The sequence below is a fragment of the Monopterus albus genome, unplaced genomic scaffold (genome assembly GCF_001952655.1).
Source record: "Monopterus albus unplaced genomic scaffold, M_albus_1.0 scaffold12.1, whole genome shotgun sequence".
Lineage (NCBI taxonomy): Eukaryota > Metazoa > Chordata > Actinopteri > Synbranchiformes > Synbranchidae > Monopterus > Monopterus albus.
In genome coordinates, this window is record NW_018127892.1 from 417,760 (window position 1) to 443,322 (window position 25,563).

At 41.6% G+C, this 25,563-nt stretch overlaps 2 protein-coding genes across 3 annotated transcripts in view; both read left to right on the forward strand.

Annotated features, from left to right (window-relative positions):
* The window catches only part of vps37ba (VPS37B subunit of ESCRT-I a), a 16,830-nt gene extending 9,024 nt beyond the window's left edge, over window positions 1-7,806 (forward strand). Inside the window, exons 3-4 of the mRNA XM_020590332.1 lie at window positions 3,659-3,741; window positions 6,693-7,806. Coding sequence (XP_020445988.1) covers window positions 3,659-3,741; window positions 6,693-7,184 — 575 coding nt within the window. The 3' untranslated portion in view covers window positions 7,185-7,806. The remainder of the gene's footprint in view (window positions 1-3,658; window positions 3,742-6,692) is intronic.
* Window positions 7,807-9,944: 2,138 nt separating this feature from the next.
* The window catches only part of ppp3cca (protein phosphatase 3, catalytic subunit, gamma isozyme, a), a 27,857-nt gene continuing 12,238 nt past the window's right edge, over window positions 9,945-25,563 (forward strand). For both annotated transcript variants that reach the window (XM_020590402.1, XM_020590401.1), the window contains exons 1-6: window positions 9,945-10,765; window positions 16,223-16,420; window positions 17,060-17,184; window positions 21,167-21,278; window positions 23,148-23,293; window positions 23,531-23,674. In XM_020590402.1, the coding sequence (XP_020446058.1) occupies window positions 10,708-10,765; window positions 16,223-16,420; window positions 17,060-17,184; window positions 21,167-21,278; window positions 23,148-23,293; window positions 23,531-23,674 (783 nt within the window). In that variant the 5' untranslated portion in view covers window positions 9,945-10,707. The remainder of the gene's footprint in view (window positions 10,766-16,222; window positions 16,421-17,059; window positions 17,185-21,166; window positions 21,279-23,147; window positions 23,294-23,530; window positions 23,675-25,563) is intronic.

Consider the following 25,563-nt stretch of genomic DNA (forward strand, 5'->3'; position numbering starts at 1 on the left):
CTTTGTATATATGAGTGCTGCCGATATGCCTAAGAGTCCGCCTTGATAAGAGAGACTGTGTGAGACACAAAGGAATAGTCCGTCACCCCTGGTAAAAGGCTTTGTGTCGAAAGTGAAGCCTCTTTCTATTAAGCTTAAACTCAGCCAGTAAAACTTGGGAAACCAACATGATGGGTGTAGTGTCAGCAATTCAGAGATCAAATATTTGATTACCAGTGAACTGTAAATATGAATGAAAGAATGGTCTGGAAAATTGCTGTTCATGAAATTCCTCAAAAACACTTTCTTGGTTACAAGTTTCAGTTCAGTTTGCCCCTGTAGTCAGTGTGGTGACACATTTAGCAAATCAAGTGGCCGGGCTGTTGCTTTTATGTATTAGGGAGGCGACAGTGGTGCGGTGGGTAGAGCAGTTGTCTCCCAACCAGAAGGTTGAAGGTTTGAATCCCACGTGTCGAAGTGTATACTGCTCTGAATTGGCCACTGTTCATCTGGGGGCTCGAAGTGGAGAGGGTGAGCAGCTTCAAATACCTGGGCGTCCACATCAGTGAGGACCTCACTTGGACACTTAACACGACACAGCTGGTCAAGAAGGCCCAACGGTGGCTGTACCTCCTGAGGAGGCCGAGGAAGTTTGGCATGTTGCCTAGGATCCTTTGCAACTTCTACAGCTGCATTGTTCAGAGCATCTTGACCAGCTGCATCACTGTCTGGTATGGCAGCACTACTGCTATGGACCGCAAGCGCCTGCAGAGAGTGGTAAAGACTGCGGAGAAGATCACCAGGAGTCCACTGCCCTCTCTGCAGAGCAGTTATCACCGCATGGTGCGGAAAACTGCCTCCATCTTCATAGATCCCACCCACCCCCAGCATGGACTGTTCGCTAGACTGGAAAAACTTTCTTTCCCTCTGCCATCAGGCTCCTAAACAGCTGAGGAGTTTATTACCAGGAAATGCGTCATGTACTGTCGACCTGTACTGTTTACATTCTCAGTTTGCACATTGACTGTTGACTGCTGCACATGCTGCTCCCATGTAGCATACATTCTCTTATTATATTTTTATTATATTGCTGCATTTGCTGCTTAAAGTGCCTTAGATTTTGTTACTTCTTCATCTACTTTATATTTCATTTGTATTGTGTGGCATTCATGTGGACAGCAAAGTAAGAATTTCATTGTACAGGGAAACACGTTTCCGTACTGTGCATATGACAAACACTTTTACTTTGACCTTTGTCAAGAACATTTACTACATTTCTCAGGCAGGTCGTTTATTGCAAAGGAGTCTCAAAATGCCTCTTGTATTTGTCAAACTTGCCACTGATCTTCCAGGGCCTTATTACTGGAACCTTTGCCTGTCTTGACAAAAATGTGAAGGGGTTGCCTTTATTTTCTCATTTGCCTTTTATGTTTATGTTTAATTTTGAAAGTGACAAACGCGTGATAAATTTGTGTAGAATTTGAACTTTGATCAGTAAATAATTTGATGGTGTGATAAATGGCATTTAGTGCTGCTGGGCAGGAGAAGGCCCATGTTCAAGCAGCTGGGAAATGCCTTCAGTGGTTTTGTGGAGGACGCTGTACCACAGTGATAGGAGAGTGGAAGGGGAGGCAGCTTAACTATCTGGTTAAGTGTGATGTAACAGTCCAGTTCCGGGTCCAAAGTCCCCCATACCCAAATGGTCAAGCCCATCATCTACACCGTAACATCTTTCTTTCTTTGGCATAAAAATACCAGCCACTGTCTCAAAGATGATCTTTGAAAGAATGCCACAACTCAACAAAGGAGACGAAATTAAAACACACCCTCTTCAATGATGCTTCGCTAAAGGAAAAAAGATATTGTGTAGCAAGTAACAAGGCTCAGTTTGGACCTGGAGTATTATACCACACAAGCAGATAACTACCATTTGTCAACGCCTACCCTTATTGTTTGTTCTTTATTTTCCTTTGCATTTCACCTGCCTTATCACCACCACTCAGATAATTTTTGACGTTTTGTTTAACCAGGAAAGCTATTAAATTCTTAGATACCAGTATGCCGGGGAGTTTGATGACATCACAGAGCCGTACTTTGGCCATACCCGAAGTCCATAAATAAGGGCCAGAAGAGATTTTATGATTTAAACCCTTATTATTTCAAATGAAGTGTAATGACCCCTGATATAATGGAGGTTCACCTTGATCATGACTAGTGATTGTCTTGTAGTGATGGAGTAGTGATTGCATTGTATTAAAAAAAAATTTGTTTGTTGGGGTGTGAGGGGACTTGAACTGAAAGTCCGCTGATACACCTAAGATTGTAATAAGTATTGTTTTGAGTGCAGAATCTTTGTGTCTTATTGTGAGGCTAACTAGCAGATGTTAGCATGCTAACAGGCTAAATTACATAGCATAATGAACATGGAAAAATGTGAAAAAGTGTCACATGTTGGCATTGAGCATATTAGCTGCTGACAGTGGCATTTAGCTCAAGCACTACTGTACTAAACTGGAGTCTGTCAGAGGCAACATGAGGAATTGAAGTTGTAGTGCAGATATATTGTTACAAGTTGTAAAAAAAAGAAAAAAAACAGGGTTGACTTGTGTTACACTCGGTGTCCAGTGCATAAATGAATCAGTCTGGATCTTTGTTCATGTGGTTGATGTGTATAGAAGTTTAGGATAGACTAGAATCTGTCATGTAATTAGACAACCACTACATTGTAGTTTAGGCTTTGTGCAATGTAGGTGAGTTGACAGTGCCATAATAAAGATCAGCAACTAGGGATGTGCCACTGGTCTCATTGTCAGAATGCCACCGTATGTGCGTGTAATCCCTGCTCCAGTTGGTGTTGACTTTCAGTCCTTCTTAGGAACATAAACAAAACAGGCTTTGTCCTTAGAGACACAAGCTCAGTTTCGTTTGACGTGTGGATCTTTGCGCAGTCACAGCAAATACGGGCGTTATAGCTGTTTGGATGTGTCAGTCACAGGACTATGACCGTCAGATTTTACATTTCCTGCCTTAGCTTTGTGTGACAGGCTCATTAAAACCTGTTATTACCAACATGTTCATTTCAGCTTAAGAGTTGAAGGAATATCTTTTTTTTTTTTTCCCCCCAGCAAATAAATGATTTTAATTTAAACTCAAACCAGAATGCATATATGTTCCTTCAAACAGTTAAGCAGTGCATAGGAAAATGTGGCTAAAATGGGTTGAAAAGACTGCGTAAAGGAAGGGATAAATTGAAGTACTGCAGCTCTCATTCACTGACAAGGATCTTTGCCACAAAAGCTACAGTCAGTGTTATCAAAACACAGTAAAATAGCACTAGGTTTAGTGTAGTGTGTAACACATTTCACTTTTGAGACACCTAATTTAATTCCATTAGAAAGTGTGACATTCCAAGAGCTTTGAGAGCAATGTTCGTTTTGCAACTTTATGACAAGTTGATGACAAGTTGATTATTATCAGTTTCTCGACTGCCCAGTATTTTAGTGTATGTGAGATGTTGCATACTAACACCATTGATATGTAAGGTGGATGGTATGCAAATACAGTTCTTCTGGGTCTGCTACCATTCTTGTCACATGATGTTAAGTGTAACTGCTAAAAAGGCTGGACATGGTCCAACAGAGTAATAACATTTGTGTTCTTCCGTCTTGTTATTTAACAGACCACAAGTCAGGAAACTCCTCCCTGGACACTTTGCTGGCCCTGCTGCAGACAGAGGGAGCCAAAATAGAGGAGGAGACAGAGGTAAGCATTATACTGTCCTGTCCAGGGATGACTTCACATATCCATCAGTGACACCAGTCAGTAATTGATATATCTGCCTTTCCAGGCGTTGATGTCCTCTCTTACAGAGGCTTCTTTTTTCAGATCTAACACTTCTGTTGGAGAACACGTGGGCAGCAGGACAGCTGGCTAACTTAGAGGTCACGATTCTGTCAGCATTTTTGAGCTGTCAATCAATTAATGAAGTAGCTTATTCAGAAATGGTTTTAGGTAATGCTGCTTGTTAGGGATGCACCGATGCCAATACCAGTATCGGTTCTGATACCACCCTCTAGTACTGTACTCCTGCTTGTCGGATACTACACCGATACTAAATAATGGCAACATTAATCAAATCAAATCAAATTTTATTTGTATAGCGCCAAATCACAACAAAAGTCATCTCAGGACACTTTACAAAGTAAGATCTAGACCTTACTGTTATCAATATTATTACATAGGGAAAACCCAACAAATCCCCCTTGAGCAAGCACTTGGCGACAGTGGGGAGGAAAAACTCCCTTTAATGGAAGAAACCTCCGACAGACCCCGGCTCTTGGTGGGCGGCCTTCTGCCTCGACCGGTTGGGGTGAGTGGATAGAGGAGAGACAAAAGAAGAAAAGCAACAGGACAAACCAAAGAATCAAACAACATTAGTTAACATCACGCTGGCTGAGCTGGTCGTTAGGCAGCAAAGGAGAAATTTCAGTCATTCGGCGATAAGATAAGCGATGACAACATAAATAAAGCTGACTGTGAGCTCAGCCTCTCTATTTTGTGTGTGACTATGAGCACCCCTCTGTCCCCATTTCACACATACACAAGTTCACCTGTTACAGACATCAACACAAAATGTGTAACAAAGCCAACAGTAATGGAGAGACTAATTAATCAAATATCTGTTGAAGAAATGGCACAAATGCAGAACTGTTACGTCTTCACTCTCCCTGCAGTCAAAATGGGTGGTTTTGTTCATTCCACAAGAACCAGCAGGGTTCTTGTTATGGTGATTGTTGTGACTGGGAAGAAGACAAATGCTAACTTTATGTAGTTAACGGTAACATCAAATGAACTCTTTCTGGCATTGTAGTTTGTTTTTGTTTTTTTTATAGTAGAAACATTGCGTCATTAAAGTGGTTGTGGTCATCCAGCCATTTAATGTTTAATCTTGGGTACCTCTAGATTAGCTTGGCACCCCTCATAACTCCAAATAGTCTGTAATTATTTCAGAATGATAAAACCAGATAGCCTCTTCCTAAAAACGAGAGGATAGTTCATGAACGCACACAACTCCTGCTGCAGGACAGCACAATGAAGCGCAACAGCCTTTATAAATTTCAATTACTCCTTCCTGGATAGGTAAACAACAGTATATGTACCAATGAAAAGAGATGTGTAACAGGTAATCAAGAAAGCCCATATTTTAACTGGGATAATGCAGACATATTAACTTCTCCAGCCTTACAACAATTCTCTCTAGCATTACAGAAACAACACATTAACAGACATGCAACATGCCTTTTTTTTCTTTTTTTTAACTTACCGTTCAGTCCCACGGAGCGGTGGAAACATCACTCCCTTTCAAGTAGCTCCAGGGTCGGTAAATCCAGCTGGTGGTCGCTGTGTCTTCCCCCACACGACCACATACAGTCCCAAAGTAGTGAAATTAATTCCATCAGGTAGTGTAGCCCCGACAATAACATCATGGGTTGTTAATCCTCTCATTAACCAGCATCACATGACATGCGGCCGACACACTGGCCTCAAACAGTCAGAACAAACAGGTACTGTGCTCTGGGGGAATCCAGCATTGATGAGCTGATCATTCACTGTCACAGGGGCTTCACAGGCTGGCTACTTGTAGGTTAGACCCGGACAGGTAAAACAATGAGTCCTTGTACGAGAACATTCCCGGACATGCAGTAACCTCAGTCCCTGTATTTTTCTCCACATCCTCTGGTCACATTACAGCAGCAGGAGGTTTAAAATATATCTACAAAACTGTACGCAGTCGAAAAATTAAGCTTTTACAATGGCACCAGTGGATGTCAGGCATGCTCACATGAATGTGTGACTGTCTGGAGATTAAAGATTTCCTTGAATGGTTATAAACTATCACTTAATACTTAATTTTATTAGGAAAAAAGTCTTGCGAGTGAGTTTGCAAAACATGTATATACCGAGTTGCTTCTGCATAGAAGTACTATACATACACCTCACTTTTTGATCTTTAGGTCATGTCTAAGATGATAATTCACCATTTAAACATTGTAGATAAGTCAGAAAACAAGGAAAAGCATGTCAAGGGTTCTTTAAAGTAAATAACAGCCAAATGTAATATTTTATTTAGTTGTCAGCCAATGTGCATTACAACAGAAGGTAGCCCCAGCCAGTAGTTAGTCATCTTCTCCTCATTTTGGTGTGCCAAGCAGCAATTTGCTCAATGCTTCCCCCTGTGGTTGGGGGGAGGAATACCCACGTCAGAGGTGACGCAGTAGATGTACAGTAAGGTTGGATCAAGTTAGCAACTTGCATAATGAGGACAAAAAGACAACAAAAGCCACTAGCCACCGGTTAGTGCTTTTTTTTATATGGACAGTTCCTACACAAATGTTTAGCCCCCACCTTGTTCTGTTCAAGCTTTGATAAATGAGGCCTCAGACATTTTAAAGATAGGTATTTGGTCAGTTATAATGGGCATGTGTCATCCTATTATTACATCCTACTATATAAATCATTTTTAAATGTTAAATCCCACCACAGTGTATAAGTTACTGGCTTTGCTTCATTGTGATTTATCATGGATGCCCATCCCATTGTATCTTCATGCATCATGTTGGCTCTCAGCTTGGAGTTAATCAAGAGTCTGAAGGGACTCTCTCTATTTGTTCTCTATCTAAAATGGTCCCAAATCTCTTTCCTTGTGTCAACAGAATATGGCTGATTCATTCCTGGATGGCAACATGACCCTGGATTCCTTCATTGATGCTTACCAGAGCAAGAGGAAGCTGGCCCATTTGAGAAGAGTGAAGATTGAGAAACTGCAGGAGATGGTGCTGAAGGGCCAGAGGCTGCCCCAGGTGTCAGGCTCTACCTCCCAATCTCAGGATGCTTCAGTAGTAGCCTCCCTCATCAGTGAGGCCAGCAACAGCTCTTCCCCTGTCCCCCAGCCCAGGAGAAAGCCCCCACCTCCTCCATCCCAGCCAGCCCCAGTTTTAAATCCAACTCAAAGTCCAACTGCTGCTCCACAGTCTCCAGTCTTCTATTCAACATCGCCATACCCACCAATTCCTCCCAGAACAGGCCAACCATTCCCCAACGTCTCGTCTGGCTATCCCAACCCCTTCTTAGCTCAGTACCCCCCTACTTTGAATCAGGGAGCCCCACCTCGTATGGCCCACCAACCAGGCTTCATTATCCAGTAAGTAAACACAGTTGCTGGGCTGAGAGGATTCAGTGTGTGTCAAGGACTTTGCCCCACTGGGACTCCTCTAAGAACTATTTTTCTACGTATGTCATCTGCCTTCTTGGATTACGGCCAATTGCAACAGAAGAAGGCAGACCTGCGCTGGCTGTTCTGGTCACGTTCAGTTGAAGTCGGTCTCCAATAATCTCTTTGGAATAGTGCTTACTGCTCACTCTTATCAACACACTCCGAGAAAAAAGAGGAGATCGGCCTTGACTCTCGTCAGCCTGAGTCCCTTCAGTGGAAGGGCCTGCCACTGGCTGTAGTGAACGTGAAAGTGTCAGCCTATGGGTCACAGAGCTGGGACTTCTCATTTATCAGCACTTTTCTGTCTCCAAGCAAGGCCCAAACTCTGCTGGCCCATTCGTTTTCAGTCTCCCCCCTCCCTTCTAATATGTTCCTCTAGCTTATATGAAACACTAAAGTTATTCAAAAAAAGGTTTGATTTGACATTTCCATCTGCAGCATACTAAATTACTGGTGTTGTATATGCAAGTGAAGAGACCCTAATTACTGTGCAGTTTTGAAAAAAAAAAAACATTTTCCATAATATATTCAGGCAAAACTGCATCTATGCTGTGATTTTTATAATAGCCATGATAGACTAATTAACATGTAATGGAGGGCTTTAATGTAGCTCTGCTTCAGTATGCGGCTGTCTGAGAGTCCACACCTGCCACTGGTACAAGATGGCTGACTGTTGCACATGGGCCATCTCAGGGCAGAAGTCAAAAGGCAGTTGAAGGAGAGCTTAGTGGCTGAACTATTGCAACAGATTCCTAGGCCTTTGGAGCCTTGCCTGAAGTGAAGGATTAATGTATAGCCATACAATTCAGTGTGTGTTGTTTTCTATGGGTTTCTGTTGTAATGCAACACTCCTTATAATGGCTGTTGTTTTCAACCCCTCAGATGGTATTGGAAATTACACTCTATGCCAACAGTTCTTTGGATTGCATACTTAAGGTTCTGTTCAGTTTTCTGTCACTGGGCACCAAAGACAAAGTTCAGTGTACTCCCCCCCCCAAAAAAAAAAAAAAAAAAACAACCATAAACTATCATTGTACCCTACATATCCGTCTGTCACGTTGAGCTTAAACGCCCTTTTGTAAACATGCAAACCAGATTTCTTCAATTTACAAGGCCAGCCTGGCTTTGGGAGGAAACTTTTTTTTTTTCTGGTGCGATTAAAAGTTCACTTTTTGTCCTCCCAACTGCTGTCGCTGTGCACTGTTGAAGAGCCACGAGTGCCTACGCTTGAAGTGACGTTAATCACGTCCTGCTAACTACCCTGCTCAGCTGTAGAGGTTAGAATCCCAGCCCTCCAAACCTAGCAGATGAAAAACTGGCCTGGCATTTGGTCTTCTCCTCCTGCTTCTAATTTCATGTTCCACCAGAAGGTAGAAAAAGGCAGTGTCTGACTGTCAGGCTTTGCTTTCTCATTTGAAGCAGAAGGCCAGAGTTGAGCGATACTGATCATGTGCCAGAGAGAGAAGACACCCTCAGGCTGTGTGCCTAGTGGTGCTAGTACGTCTCTTCCAATCTCCCTCCACTGTAATGAGGATTGCCTAAAGTACTTTTTAATGGCTCCCTTTTTTTTTTTTTTTTTTTTATTTTTAATGACAGGGCTTTGAAATGTTTTGTGTCATGTCTTGGTGATAATTCTTCACCTCAGGGCAAAGAAATGGACAAAGCATTCTTGTTAAAGCAGAAACTAAAGCATTAATGCCTGGATGAACCAGCATTTCTAACAACTAACAGTGGGTAACTTTTGTGCATGGCCTTTGGTCTTTGTGTCAAGTCTGAAGATTCCTCATTAATCCCGACCCACTCCCCCTTTTAAGTTAGCTGTTGAGCTGCTTTTTCAGTTTGAGCTGATCCTCTTGTGGATCATGGTATTTTCAGTGTAATGTTGTAGGTATTTACTTTAATGTCTAAGTGGAATTTAATGCTATTTTCAAGTTAAATAAATCTCGTTTTGTATCTGGTTTTATCCAGTCGCTTTATTACATGGGGAATATGTCCGACTTATCACATATTGTCTCATCAGTCTCCAGTAGGCTTGTTTCACATAAGAAGAATGATGCATTTCTTTTAAATGAAACGATACAGCCATCTAGTGTTCAGGGTTTGGTAATGAATGAAAATGTTCCCTATTGCTATGTGGAGAAAAATATGTCACAGTTCCCTGTATTGTAATTAGTTGCTGGCCTTATTTTGCTATGTATAAATTGCTATGGTTATCCATTAGAATCTAACTTACAGTAGGCCTATTTTAATACACTGCATCGATGTGTGTTCACAATGTCCGACGCCTTTTGGGTTTTGAATGCACCTCTACCGCACAGCTGCATTCACTTACGGAAAATTCTCAGTGTGCCTTGTTATTGTTATATTGGCGCGTCCTGTACTGTTTATGGATAGATAGATAGAACAACTTACAGAATATTGTTTCTAATCTGTTTTGTGTGCTTCTATGTTAAAAAATTTAGGACGAAGTGACTTGGATTAGATCAGGAAAACCCAATGACAGTTCGGATACAGATAGGAAAAAGTTGATAAAAAGACACTCGGAGCTTATACTACATATTTACCCTGGTTCACACAACACTCGCTTCGGACGCCTTTGCTCCAGTGTTGCAGTATTAGAGGTATTTTCCAACGTTTACAGCCATGCACATGCACAAACGAAGGAACACAAAGGAAAGCCCTGTCCACTTCAGACTTCAACCAGAAAGGTTTGTGTGTTTGAACACACCCCTAGCCCACGTGATACGTTTCCATAGTCACGTCACATCGGCTCCACCATGTTGTAGGAAATCCACCGCCGCTCCTCAGTCATTGTCAGATTAGAGTTTAATCCGAGGGGAGGATACGGTGTCTGCATCTTGGAAGGACTCGCAGTATTATGCAGACTGAATAAACGCGATTTTACGTGTCGTGCTGCTGTTATTGTTTTCTACAAGACGCGGCATTTACATAGAAGATGAAACGCCAGTCTTCCCTTGCTGTTTTTGCCTGTCCGCCGACTTGCCAAAACGTTAAAATGTTAGCGGGCTAACTAGCTGAAAAAGAGTAACTAAATCGGATTGGCTACTAACGGCAGCCTCAGTCTAGGCAATACACAGATATTTGCCGTAGTCATCACCTCTCACACAGTAAACGTTCTCACCTTTGTTCTTTTATAATTAAAACTAAAATTGTATCAGCATAGCTACTTTGTGCTTTAAGTAGTCACTAGCATTAATGGTGCTGCAAGCTAGCTAGGGTATTAGCTAGTCAGACCACAAGAGCTGGAGCGCCTTCGTTAGCGAATCTTGAGAGTTTCTTGGAGAGCTCAAACACAAAACTAGTGCCTCCCAACTCCAGCCTAAAGTCAAGAGAGAGCTGACGGTCTGACGGGTGTGCTAGCGCTTCCTCAGGCCAGCTGGCAAGAGAACTGTCCAAGACTTGACCCTTGAAATTAGCCTCCAGTCTAAGCAAAGATGTCAGCAAAGGATAAAGACAAAGAGAAACAGTCCACAACGGAGCGATTGATTAAAGGTGAGTGTTTCTTCCATGTTGTTACATTGTACCATATTCCCATCATAAATTCTTTGACTGATAGCTAAGAAATGAATTAAAACCATCTGCAGCTTTGTCTAAACCTATTCCTCTCAAGAAGTGTGGTAAAGTGTATTGTGTTGGTCCGAGGTCAGTGGACATAGACAACAAGCATTTTTTGTATATTCTACAACAGTTACATCCACAGGGGCTTCTCTTTACCAGGTGATGTTCAGATATCAGTGGATGGTGATGAATCAGGGTATCTTTGTGATTGCTAAGAGATCACTTTTTAAAGGTATCATCCTGATAGTTGTCCACTGGTATGTAACAGGAATCAAAGAGCAAGAGGTTGGCTCATGTCGGTGCCCAATCTCTTTGACATTTAAGACATGAAATCCTAATGCAAGAGGCTGTTCCTTGCTTATGGGAATGCCTAAGGTGTGCTCAGGTTACCAGCAGATCTTGACAAGATGGATTCCTTCACACTGAGGCTGTCATGGCTCACTGGAAAGACAGGACACCATTTGTTGTGTCTAACCAAGACAGGGCAAGGAGAACCAAGTCTGATGTAACTCCTGAGAGAGTGATCACTACTCCACCCTTACCACTACCACTACCACTTAATGCCAACACAGCCCACACCCCTGTCTGTCTACAAGGGCACTGGAAGAGTGTCCTGCCAGGGGAGTGGAATGCTGAAGTGTGAGCCAGTAGGGAGAGTGTGAGTTAATTGTGGAAAGAATCTCCCCAGTGATGTTCCCAACACGGCCAGCCACATGGTGTAGAGAGAGAGATGGAACAGGAAGGTGGCAGAGAAGGTTTAGACAGAAGAAATGTAGACTGGGCTAAAGACTGTTATTCTTAAGAGTTAAACTGGTCTTGTATTTAAAAAGTCACATTAGCTGGATTTATCCACACTGTGCATAGTTCAGTGTTCTGAGGATACATTTGTAAAACTGATTAATGAAAATGCATGAAAACTGAGTAAAATATCGCTATAGGTACAGGTTGAAAACATGGACTCTTCAGAAACCCAGTTGCATGAACCTTGGTGTATGCTGCCACTTTGCAGCAATGAGGTTTCGAGTGTAACTGGTGGCTCTAAGAGCCTTAACTGAGTGACTACAAAGTACTAGTGCTGCTCTGGTTGTGTCAGTCAACAGTTAAGCTCATTCACTGCTGAGTATTGCAGTTGACCTGGTAGCTCAGTCATATAATGTGATGTTTGCTCCACAGAAACAACAGAGTAGAGTAAGAGCTGCATGTTGCCACCACCTGTATGTACTGAATGCAAGGCTGCATTGTCACCATTGTGACAAAGACTCATGTCAAGTGTGGTATAAATTTAACTGAACTGTTGCTGCGTTAAAACTGACCCTCTGTGTCTGAAATAAAATCAAAGAGAGGCCAGAGGGGAATGTATGCTAGTACCACCACACTCCACGACTGACTGACAGAGATGACGAATAAGTCCATGGCTTGGCTATTTAGCTTGCAATGGTAATGCATTCGCTGACAATTAGAGCAATCTGAAGTGGACTTCATGATTCATCCAGTCACAGTCTGCTCCATTCATCTCTACCCAGCCGCATCTTTGTAATTCAGTCCTCCGCTATTGTGGGGATTTTGGAACAATAGCAACATATTCTAGATGCTGGCTCATATCACTGTCCAAACATTATCCTCGGTGGGCAGGATGCTAGATAGTAGTGTCTTTGTTTCTTGAGTCGTTTGTTGTCATGCCAGACAGTGTGGGTGTTGATGCGGCGCTGCCATGCCCAGTGTGTGTCTGTGGTTTGAGTTCATCAAACATTAATGCTAAGTCTCAGAGTGGAGGCAGCTTATTATTTTTAACAAAACATTTTCTTTACTGGAAGATGTCTCGGAAAAAACGAGCGTCTTACTTCACTCTGTTGTCTTCTCTTGCTACGCAGTACAAGTCTGTTTGGACTGAGGGATGCTGTTTATGGGCATTTGTATCTGTGTTTGAACAGACTCGTACAGCTTTGATTATACAGGCAAACACCCAGAATTTGTTATTATTGTTTGGGGGGTGTCCCTGTTTCATTGCATGGACTGTGCAGTTCTTTGGCTTTGAGACCAGCAATTACTGTCCACCATGGGTAATTAATTACCACCAGCCTCCAGGCAAATACTCATAAATTTTGTCAGTGTGGCTTTTTCCTGAATGTTTCACAGTCTAGTTATTCCCTGCCCATGATGTATCCTATTCTGTGTAATCGTGTTTTCATTGAGTCTGCTTTTGTTCGTACTGGAGCCTTTCCCCAGTGTGACCAGGCTTTTAAGTAAACAGCCCCTGAATCTGGAAGCCCTTGCTAATAGAGGCTTTACCTAATCTGTTCTTAAGGCTCATACTTCAGCTTATAGCTCTCTTTGTGGCCGTGCCTTGTAGGCCTGGGAGCACTTAGTATTTTATTTATACCACTGTGGTCCAGCCCCTGACAACTTGTTCTCAGCACAGGCTAGCCAAGTTAGAACTGTGGCTACAGTCAGTAACATTAGTTACCTACTTCTCCTGCACTGAGTCAAACACCACTCACAGTTCTATATCTACAGCCTTTGCTGTGTGGGTTAAATATTTAAAAAGCTATAAAATACAGAAGTAGACCTTCTTCTAAACTCTAATATGTTCCTCAGGTCCAGATTTACAGTAGATCCAGTCCTGAGTGTCCGTCATGGCCAAAAATATTGGCACCTCTGCATTTCTGTCATATAAGACACCACTTCTCCCAGAAAATTGTTGCAATCACAAATTCTTTGGTATTCTCATGTTAAATTTTTTTTTGTTTGCTTTAGAACACAACAAAGCAGAAAAAAAGCCAAATCTGATCCGTTCCACACAGAACTCCAAAAATGATCCAGACAGAATTATTGACACCTTCAACTTAACATTTGGTAGCACACCCTCTGTAGAAAATAACTGAACTCAGTCACTTCCTGTAACCATCAGTGAGTTTCTTCCACCGCTCTACTGGAATTTTGGACCACTCTTCTTTTGCCACCTGCATTCTCCCAGAAGGGCTGTGGCTTCCTCAGGTAAGTTTTAGCAAACTCCAGTCTTTTCATAATGTCATACACACAGTCAAGACATCCAGAGCTTGAAGCAGCAAAACAACCCTAAAACATCAGTGAACCTCCACCGTGTTTGACTGTAGGGACCGTGTTCTTTTCTTTGAAGGCCTCATTTTCTGAAAACAGTCGAATGATGTGCTCGACCAAAAAGCTCTGCTTTAGTCTCATCTGTCCACAGGACATTCTCCCAGAAGGGCTGTGGCTTCCTCAGGTAAGTTGTGGCAAACTCCAGTCTGGTTGTTTTATGTCTCTGTGTCAGTAGGGGGGCCCCCCTGGATCTCCTACCATAGCATCTCTGGAGATGTTATTCCACTGTTATGGTTCTGAAATCCTCATTCGGTTCTTTGCTCTTCTTTCTTTTCTCCATGCTCAGTGTGGTCCACATGACACAAAGGTTGAGTCGACTTTTCTCCATTTTAACTGGTTGCCAGTGTGATTTCTATATTGCTGGTACCTGCTAATTGCTACAGGAAGGTTTCATTACAAATTAAAGGAGCATCACATTCTGGAAATACAACTATTTCTGATGATTTTGAAAAGGTATCAGTCCAGTTTTGGAGTTCTGTGTGGAACGTATCAGATTTGGCTTTTTTCTGCTTTTTTGTGTTGTTCCAATGCAAACAAAAGAAATAAACATGAGAATACCATAGAATTTGTGAACAGTTTTCTTGGAGAAGTAGTGCCTTATCTGACAGAAATGCAGGGGTGCCAATACTTTTGGCTGTGACTGTACATTAGGCTACCTCAGCTCTCAGGCGGTGCGGTGCATCGCTGATTAGCAAATGCACCCACACTAAAAGCTCATTAATGCTTTTTTCATATTGCACTATGATTTGCTCTGTGTGGGTGTGATAGCATTTTCAGAATGCCTCTGTCATCACCACTGGCACTGCTTATCACACAAATACTGTCGAACAGCACAAGGTATTTATATCACATCTGATGGCACAGGGCATCCTTTGCACTGACCTGTGAATGGATGTGGGAGAAATCAGGAGTCCAAGATGAAACCATCAGTGCCAGTGTGTAGTCCGCTGAGGATTTCAGTGTTTTGAACACATTATTTTTGCACATCCTACCTGAGCAGGTTTACACCTTACTTAATTGGTGCCATTTGATGTGTGCCTGGCCTGTTACTTGGCATGCTAGCTGTAATCCCTTGTACCTCACAAGCCCTGGAAGTGAGAGCGCTTGGATCACACTACTACTGTTTTGATCAAGTGCAGCTTAGTCTGCTTCTAGAATTTAATGTGGTAGTTATACGACTTTTTATACATTTTCACGACCTGCCATTCTCCGCCTTGATAGCATTGACCTTTTGCAATGACGGTAAAAGGATTGTGTAGGTGGTGCGAAGCAGATTACTGAGGGAGGGTGGGTCAAGTGAGATGCAGGGCTTCTTACTGTCTGTCTTCTGCTTCTCTTGCATAATTATGTAGGTGTATGCATCCCTCCTCCTGTGCCAATATCTTTATCTCGGCACACTCAATGCAAATGTCACCTCTCATGATGACAACTTAAATAGATTCAGTTTGAGATGCAGTACATTTCTTCTCCTTCATCTTTCTGTCTAGGGTCATCTTATATTCAGTTGGTCAGGAATGCAAAGATTTCCTTGCGGAGATGTAAATTAATCCAATTGTCTCTTGAATATATTGACATTTACAGTATGAGCAAGCTGTTTACTTGTTGCCATGTTAATTGAGCCTCTAAATGCTAATAAAAAATCTGTCACAATCCAAAAATGTATTCCTATCGAGGGGTTTTCCCAGGCCCACCCTCGAAACAAAATTAAGACATCTGATCCCGCCTCCATATTTTGGGGGCTTTGGGTATGTCAGAAAAAGGTTTAATGTTGCCAGGGAGTGGGTTATTGTAGTTAGCTATGGCCTCCAACTTGAACCCTGGTATTTTTTTTTTGCCTATATTTGTTTTCATTTTGGCAAAATGGTTAAAAGTAGGTGGAATGAGCTATTAGCATTCCTTGTTTCCAGTGTAACCACGGATGTACAGATCATTATTGCTGGATTATTTTGATACTGAAGAAAACGTAACATCTTTTACTGGGAAGTTCTTAAGTGTCTGTTTACTCTATGATTTTGAGTGGATTTATGGATGTTTATTTGTGATTAACATTGGAGATAATTATATGCTCGGGAAGTCTTGGGCCACAATTAATCAAATATAGAGTAAACATGATTTATATCAGTGTTCAGGTTTGATTGAGTACGTGTCCACGAACAAATATGGATTTTGACACAAATTGTGGCTCAAACTTTTCTCTCTGCTCCTGTGCCTCAGGGGGCCTCGCAGTTCAACCTCTAACCTGTTTATCATAACAGATGATGTCTGCTTTTGCAGCTGTGCCATACCCTCCACAACATAAGCTTACTATGAAGGAGCTATTTGTAGATGGCAAGCCCAACACCGAGTTGCTCCACAACCACCTCGTCAAAGAGGGCAGGGTCGAAGAGGACGTGGCTCTGAAGATCATCAATGATGGGGCCAGCATCCTCCGCCAAGAGAAGTGCATGCTGGAAGTAGAGGCACCTATAACAGGTAGGCTGGCAGATGCCCATAGAAGGGACGCTGTCTTTTGCTGGACAGATCTGGATGTCATTATTTTCAGGTCTGGGTTAGTATGGTGTCATAGCAAAGAGGGAGGCTGTCCTTCAGGTGGAGGATTCTAACACCATGTACTATTGTCCACTCACCTGTGCTGAATCCCCGTCCATACTAGCCATGCTGTTCTGTAGCTCACCTGACCTCTGAACACCTTAGAAACATAAACGTGTGAGATCTCCCGTGCAGATCTCGACATATTTGTTAAAAGCCTGACGTCCAGTTTGACAAAAGTATTTAATACAAACATCTGCAGCATTTGGTTCCTTATCACATTATTTATTGAAATAACAAATGCTCTTTTGTGTTTCTTATATTAATGTTTGAAACAAAACTGTGTTCATATTTGTTCATACTTGTAGGAGATTGATATAATGGTTGCATAGTTTTGGCTCATCATTCCTGAATCCGTTGTGTAAAGAAAAACAAGATTTGGCCTAGAATGGAATGGAAAACAACACAGAGCAAAAAAGAAACGTGCTGCATGTCCAGACTGAGAAAGCATTTTAAAAACAGCTGTATCCCTTGTTGTTGTTGTTACATGAGAAATTACCAGCGGTGTATTTGTCCCCTCAGTATGTGGTGATGTCCATGGACAATTCTTTGACCTTATGAAGTTGTTTGAAGTGGGAGGCTCACCCAGTAACACACGGTATCTCTTCCTCGGGGACTACGTAGACCGAGGATACTTCAGCATTGAGGTGAGATGTTTTCTTGTCACATTTGAATGATTTTTACTGTTGCATAAACAGCAGTTGATGTTTCACATTCTGTAAAATACTTCTCACAGTAACAAAAATTCAAATCAGGTGTTTGGCTTACAGATTATGTAGTGATTTCCCCCTGTAGCATTTCTGTCAAGTGTAGTGGAATTCTGCTCTCTTAAGAGCCACAGAAAACCATAATCAGTATGTTGTTTGCTGAACAAGCTGCTGCTGTGGGGGTGTAACAATGCACAATATTCACTGTTCCTTTCTAATTTCTCATTATTGTTTCATGGTTACAGAACAGGTCCACTACAGGTTTGCCTGTATATTTAGATTTTTAATGGCATGCTATGTTCTATAAAATACATGTATTAACAATTGAAAAATAAAATGTTAGACTCTCTATTTTTGCTATGGTGGAAATGTGCTAAATTGTGACTCAGTGATAATATATATTGAGCAGCATGATACAGCATACTTCACTATTTGTGTGAGATGGGTTAATACGCCCTATTTATTTTAAGCTCTTGCGGTCAGATCACAATGTAAACTGACCTGTTGTCAGTGTGTTGTTGGCTTCTCTTGCATCCCAGTGTAGTGCATGTCACTGAAGACCAGCAGTTCCATTGCAGATTGAAAGGAGCTGATGTCACAAAGACAAATTGGAAGGCGGTGCGTCTCATATTGCTTTTCAGGATGGTTAACATGATGACCTATGATCAGAATAGACACTAAAATGTAATCCTTGTTGCAGTGCTGCTTCGCAGATCTTCCTTCACTGCTCCTTGTCTGAAAATCTATGTCAGTAATTCCAAAGGGCACAGTTTGTGCATGTTTATTGGAATAGTTTAGAACAAAGAGCTGCAGGTGGGCTGTATCAAGTGAAACTTCATTGCTAGAAATTGTGCTAAATGACATGAAATTATCTTAGTCTAGATCAGTAAAAACGATAGGGTAGCTCAAGACTTTTTGTCATTTGTTATGATCTACAGTAAAGTATAGTATTAATAGTCTCCTTTGATGGTTGTGACACAAAGTCAGTAGGTCAAACTCCAGTGTGCGCTGTACATAATTCATAGGATGTGATGTGATTTTAGCTCTCGCTGTACACTAGGAGAGTACACTACAGTGCAGAAAGAGATTTTACACACAAAAGTGTGTTTCCAGGTGTTGGGGAGTACTGTTGAATATGAGAAAAAAGTAGTGCTGGGGCACCCCGCTCCAGGCTACATTATCTTCTACTGGAATAAGACACACCAATATCTGACTGAACTGTCAGCGGGAAAGCTGCTTTGTGGGTAATGTAGGTTCCAGGTTTTGACAAGAAAAAAGAATGCATGGGTTAATAAGGATGATATCTCTGACTGGGCTTGTGGTGGGCAGTACCCTGAGGTGGGTGACATGCATCAGATAGAAGGAGCAAACTGATACAGCACAGGGAATGATCAATTGATGCTGATTTTGGCTTTGTGGCCACAGAAGACCTTAAAAATAGGCACTGTGATTGTCTTCCCATGTATGACTGCTTCTCCACTTGACAACATTTCGAAATGTCTGAGCCACACCGCTTATCAGTGTCGCTGTGGTGCTCCTCCGCTCGCCGTGGCTGATCACACAGTACATCCTTCTGTCAGCACAGTGTCAGAACATGCATGGAGCAGCTAATTAAAACAGTACATACTGTATGTGTCTATGATGTGCAGTCAAGCAGTTATTCTCATATAATTTAAGTCAGCCTGGAGAGATTTTTTCAGGAGTGCCTGGCATTGCAGTTTTTGTTACTTACTTACTGAACAGTAACCAACATCGTAACACATAAGCAGTATTAACTAAGATGTCTTCATTGGTTGGAATCTGAAACAATTACTCTATTAATCGATAGACTATTTTCATAATCAGTCATTTAAGTATTTTTAAGCAAAATTGACAAATATTCTCTGCCTTCTATAATGCACCATTTGCCACTTTTCTCTGTCGTTAATGATAGAGTTGTAAAGTAAATATCTTTGGGCTGATAAAATGAGCTGCAAAAAAGTATAGTGGTTATCTTTTTTTTGATATTTTATAGTTTAATCTATGCAGTTAATCATCAGATGCTGCCCTAGATTTGTCAAAACTACTAATCATATGAAGCAGCTTGGTCTGTTTTATGTATTTAAAGTCATGACAAACAAGAAAATAGAGCCCTACTAACAAGGCTAAAAATTCTCTGCATTTCAGTGGTGGACCTTAGTGTTCACTTCAGTAACGCATAAGACAGAGGAAAATGGATATCAGGATGTGGTTACCAAGGTAACATAAAGAGTCACTGTAGCCTCTTAGAGTAGCATATTACCTTTGCAGACCAGCAATTTGCCAGAGTCTAAATTCAGTGCATGTGAGCAATCCATTTTATTCCCCGTGCAGTTCTTTAGCTACATAGAAATGTGTCTTTGATTTTAGTGTTGTGTCTATAGACTAACTCTTCTGCATAGCCCCTATGCACACCAGGCCCAGGCTGAAGTGTGTGTGTGTATGTTTATGTATCTACATATGAGTGTGTCTGGGCTCAAGGTGAAAGTGGCCAGTGTTCATGTCTGCCACACAAAGCCCTGTGCCATTTCCTTTGTCTGCCTCCTCCACTCCAGGCTCGAGCACAGAGTGGCTGGCTACAAGAGAGCAGAGGGCTCTCATTAAAACACATGTCAGCTTCCAGGCACTCCAAGCCATGTCCCTTTCTCCGCCTCCGCACATGAGATCAAGTCACACTGACAGCCACCCCCCCATACATTTACCCACACTTCACAGTTCACTATTCCTCACAACAATTGAACTGAACAAGATGAGGCAATCCTGGCTTCCTCAGTCCTTTTTTTTTTAAACATTGTCAGTTATGTGAATACACACCTGCTGGCTCTGGTTACCTTGGCATCTTGTTCCCTCGACTTAACAGCAGGCCATGGTTGGTGCATGCTAAAAGAGTGGGCTGAGAGTGGCAAGTGGCAGCTATTGAGAGCTGAAGAGGAAGCAAGTTCATTTGGATTGTAAATGCTGCTCTGCCTTTCATAGTGTTTTTTTTAAACAAGAGCCTCTAATCCTCTAATGTGGTCAGAAGAAAACATCTTATTGTTTCTCATATGATATGAGTGAAGGAAAAACATCTTTCCATGCTCCTCCACAGTTATCTAAAGGCCCAGTGTGAGTGGATTTCCATATGAAAGGAATTAATTTGGTTCTGTTTTGTTAAAATCTCCTATACACTCTTACTGCAGTACAAAGTATAACAGGCAGTTAGTTGTCTTGATCAAGGTCACAGTCTGGCCGAAACATGGGAAAATAAAGCAGAGACAAGTGTGTGGGAGTATTTATTTGGAGGGTGGGATAATTTGTGTAACTCCTGTGATATAAAGCCTGTTACTGACAGTTCTCTGCACTAGTGTGAACAGCTCACCACTAAAACACAGGTAAACTATCTCAGTGGGCAGTAGCTCCAAAATCATTTTCTGGCTCCATCATCTCCAATGTGAGAATTTGCTGCTTTTCTCAGTTTTTTTTTAATCATTCTCGGCTGAATATCTTTGATTTTTGGACTGTTGGTCTGACAAAATAAGATTTTTCAATAGGGCATCTTGGGCTCTGGAAAGTTTAATGGGCTCAATTATTTTTTGACATTTTTATTAAAAAAAAAAAAGATCAGTTCATTGAGAAAGTTGCTGGCATTATCAGCCAGTTTGTGTGATTGTAATATAAACAAGAAGGTAGCTGAGATGGGTATGGCCACATTCTCTGTAGTTCTCATAATGCTGAGATGTGGTATTAATGTGCAGAGAGTGAAGAATCTGGTCACCAGCATATTAAAATCTGAAAATGAATGACGCATGCTCTCTCTGAGAGCTTAGATTTTCAAGGTCTGTGCATAATTGTCAGTAAACATCTCTGACTTTTCCCTCTCCTCTCCTCCTCCCACGTGTTCTCTCTCACTATATTTTTTTTCCAGTGTGTTCTCTACCTCTGGTCACTCAAGATCAACCACCCCACCACACTCTTCCTCCTGCGTGGGAACCACGAGTGCCGACACCTCACAGAGTACTTTACCTTCAAACAGGAATGTAAGTGCAGCGCTCCACCCAGCCAATTGAAGGCCTCTCTAATGTGCTCCTGTGGCGTATGTACCACTTCAGTGGCCTGTATCACTCAGGTTTTTTATTTCAGACAACACCCGGGTAAAGGTTGTAGTGCTCACAGTACAAGTGTAGGATTATTCTGACAATCACCTTTACAAGTTAATTGATCATCTGTTTTATTTCCACACACAACAGGCCCAAGTGATGCATTGAAAATCATGCATAATTTAGAGACTGGTACATATTGTAGATAGACTTGGATGCCAGAGAAGATGAGTAGTAACTACTTTGAATGAGCAGCTTCCTTCAAGTAAGGCATGTTGGTCAGAAAGTGTGTGTGTGGGTTCACAATGTCCCATCACAAAATGTGGCAGTTCATCAGTATTACAGACTCTAAAGAAGAGATGAAGGCTTTTCCTTTCTATGTTACAATGAACTGCTGGAGCCTGCAGAGCAGCCAAACATGCTGTGGATAGTTTTCAGACAGTTACATGCATTGATTTCAATGTATAACAGTTGAGTGCATGAATCTGTGTGTGAATGAAACATATGTGGAAACATTAGTGCTCAAACTCAGAAACAAAGGCACAATGAGACAGCACTCATTACTAGTGCCCTCGGCCTACACACACAGTACACACTGTGCCACTTTTAGTGGTTTAGGTGGTGGCTGCTGGGGGCAGAGTGTCATACTTACAGATAAAACATTTTTATACCCCTTCCCATGTCGCACATGGCTCGGACATGTATGGCTGCCAGTGGAACTGGCACACTGCCGTTTATTGACAATTTACTTGCTGCAGAAGCAGCAGGATGAATGCAGACATGTACAGAAGCATTCTCTGTGCTCAGATTTGTTCCAGATGTATCAAAACTCATTGAGCACCATATCATCACTCAGCAGGACAGAGATCCTGAACATACAGCAAAAACAGCCATAGAGCTTTTCAGAGTGAAGAGATGGAACATCCTTGACTGGCTGAGTCAGTCTGAGTGAGCTACATTCCACACTTGCTGAAGACTGGACTAATGGCAGAGCCCCCATGACAATCAGGCTTAAGCTGTCTCCAGTGAAGATCTGGGAGAGCACCACCAGGATAGATACAAAGAGCCTGATGATGTCTTTGGTCCGAGACTTCAGATATTGTTGAACTTCATGTGTATCTAATTACCTTTTTAATCCCTAAACCTCAGGAACTGTGTGTTAAATGGTCTATCATTATTGATTGTGTAATTGTCCAAATACATAATTGCTTAGCTGTAGGTTGGTAGTATTTTGTCTTTATATCTAAGATGAAGAGAAATGGTGAATTGTTTGATACATGATGATTTTATTCTACTAGCTGCAGCATTATGTTTTCAGGCCCATTCTCATAGAAGTGATATCTCAGGATCACCTTGAGGGAATTTTCCTTTTCAGATTTGGCACAAATGTCCACTTGGCCTCAGAGGTGAGCTGATTAGATTTTGGTAGTTAAACGTCAAATTCAGTGACCTTATGTCTGTCCCATTCTCATGAATTTGACTGGTTGACTCCAGATACTGTGTTTTGCTGATGGTCATGCCTGGATAAAAAAAAAAGTCAAAGAAGTAATCAGTTGCCAAATTTAACGCTTCCATTGGTTAAATGATAAAAGGGCACTTATTTCAAGTGGGTTGAAAAACCTTGAATAACTATATATAAAATGTAGGCTTTTCTCCATGACTTGAATGCAGGCCTAATTTGGTCGAATATCCACACTCCCAAGTTGCTATCTGTGGCTACGTTTTATAAGAGAATTACAGATTATTTTCAAGTGTGATGAGTTACAAAAATGAATCCTGTTTTGCATCGTCACCATGTGCTTGCTGCAGGTAAAATTAAATACTCTGAACGGGTCTATGATGCCTGTATGGAGGCCTTTGACTGCCTGCCCCTTGCCGCCCTGCTCAACCAACAGTTCCTGTGTGTACATGGTGGACTCTCGCCAGAAATCAACTGCCTAGACGACATAAGAAAAGTAAGTGATCTGCCACTGACATTGAAACTGTGGTGCGATACTGAAATAGCATACAGAACTGAAGATATGTAAATTCATCACTGCTTTGTTCTAGTTATTTAAATGTCTTTTTTGTACTGAAATGAATGTGCTAGGAGTCATATTGGTTTCAGTGACTTTTGGAATCCATTTAAGTTCTATCATCACGGTTTCCTTCATGTAAGAAGTCGGTCCAAATGGTACAGTGTGTGTCAACAGTTAGACAGGTTTAAAGAGCCTCCGGCATTCGGGCCAATGTGTGACCTGATATGGGCCGACCCTGGTGAGGACTACGGCAGTGAAAAGACAACTGAGCACTTCAACCATAACTCCGTCAGAGGCTGCTCCTACTTTTTCAGGTATTGGATAAATCTTCTGCTGTCGTCTTTCGTGCTGCAGCTTCAATTAGCTCTTCAGGGACACTAAAACCAGAGTTTCAGAACACTTTATCATAAAAGAGCCAATTGATTTGATCAAACTGTGGGCTGTTTTTGGTGGATCAGTCTCAGACGTATACAAAAATAATGACAAATGATAGTATAATAATAAATAGGCTGCATGACACAGGTCAGAGGAGGACGCTTCAGTTTTTGTAGGTCAAATATCTTATTGAGGCACTTTCAAAAATGGCCCTCTCAAAACAGGTTAACAGATAAAAACAGCTTGTTGAAAATAGGTTAACACATTAACTATGACTTTACAAAATAGGTTAATAGCTGGTTCATAATATGTTCAGTAAAATTGGGTTCAGAAATGATTGAGCAGACAAACAACGTAACATCATGTTAACACTGTTACTTGGGGTTCTCTGTGTTGAACAGTACAAACGGCTTATTCAGAATAGGAAAGAACAGAGGTGGTTACTACAACTGAATAACATGCACAGGACTAAATGTTAATATCAGATGTATTGTTTGTATGTTTAAACTCTGTTCTTTATAAAAACATATACAGTTTGTGGTGCCAAATTGCATGTTATTCATGTATTGATGTCAGAAAAGCTTAATTTGCTGATTTGAGTACTTCCTAGTTGTTACTACAAGACACCGAGTCTGCTTGACTTTGGTTGAGATCAGTTTTTCTGGAGCTGGCTGCATCAGCTGTTTGCAAGTTCAAACATGACCTAGTTGTAATTTAAGTGTTTTTACAGTGAGTTTTGCAGTATGCATTATTAATTAAAACAGGTTGCACCAAACCTGTGCTTACGTAGAGATTAGTTGTTAATAAAGTTTTCACCACTCTAGTGGCAGCACACTAGAGATGGTAGTGTTGGTCATTCCGCAGACTGAAATCTCAACAACTGTTGTATGGATCGACATGAGTTTTGTACGGTCATTTGTGTTCCCCGGAGGATGAATCCAGCTGATTTTTCCTCTAGTGCCACCATGGGGTTGACATTTGTGGTTTTAAAGGAAATATCTCTTCAAATATAGGATAGATTGTCATGAAATTTGGTCCAGATGTTAGGGTCCTCTCAGGATGGTACAGTATGTAATAACTTTGGTGAAACTTCTGCCTTCTCATCAGCAGATCAAAATTTCACATCTTCAGTACTTTGGTTTATGACCAAATACATGAAAATGTAGTGACTTTCCTGTCAGTCTCAGCTGTACTTTGTGTTGTGTTAATTAGTAAATGTGAGTTTGCTAACACACCAAAGTAGCATGGTGCACATGGGAATGATTAATCCTGCCAAACCCCAGCATGTTTACATTGTCCTTGTTAGCATTATGACATTCCTTAAGTTTTAATGATGCAGCTCGGTTTAGAAAAGCATTAGCTGAAACTAGTTTAGTTAGAACCTAGGAAGAACTTTGCAAACAAATTTAGTCATGGATTTACAAACAGCTAGTTCAACCAAATCCTGTCCAGGTCTGAAATCTACTGAAGTGGCAAATATAGGAAAGCATTCATCTTGGCCGGGTGTTGAACTAATGAAATGTTGATCACCCACTTTTTTCCTGAGCGTTAACAGAGGATTAGTTAGGTGGTGAAATAAGGAAAGGCAGTAGAAAACCTTTGTCCAGCTGAGCTTGTCTGTTCTTTTGCCTTCTTCCCTCTGCTCTGGCTGTAGTCCTCAGCTTCTGGAGAGGCCAGCAGAGCCCCATAAATACCGGAGCCCCGGCTCAGCATCTTTAAACCCCTAGCTCAACAGACCAGAGGTCGTGGCATGCTGAAAATAAATATGAAAGTACTTTCACAGAGAACAGTCGGTCATAAGTGGCCTCATGCTGTCCCTTTAATGGTTTAGG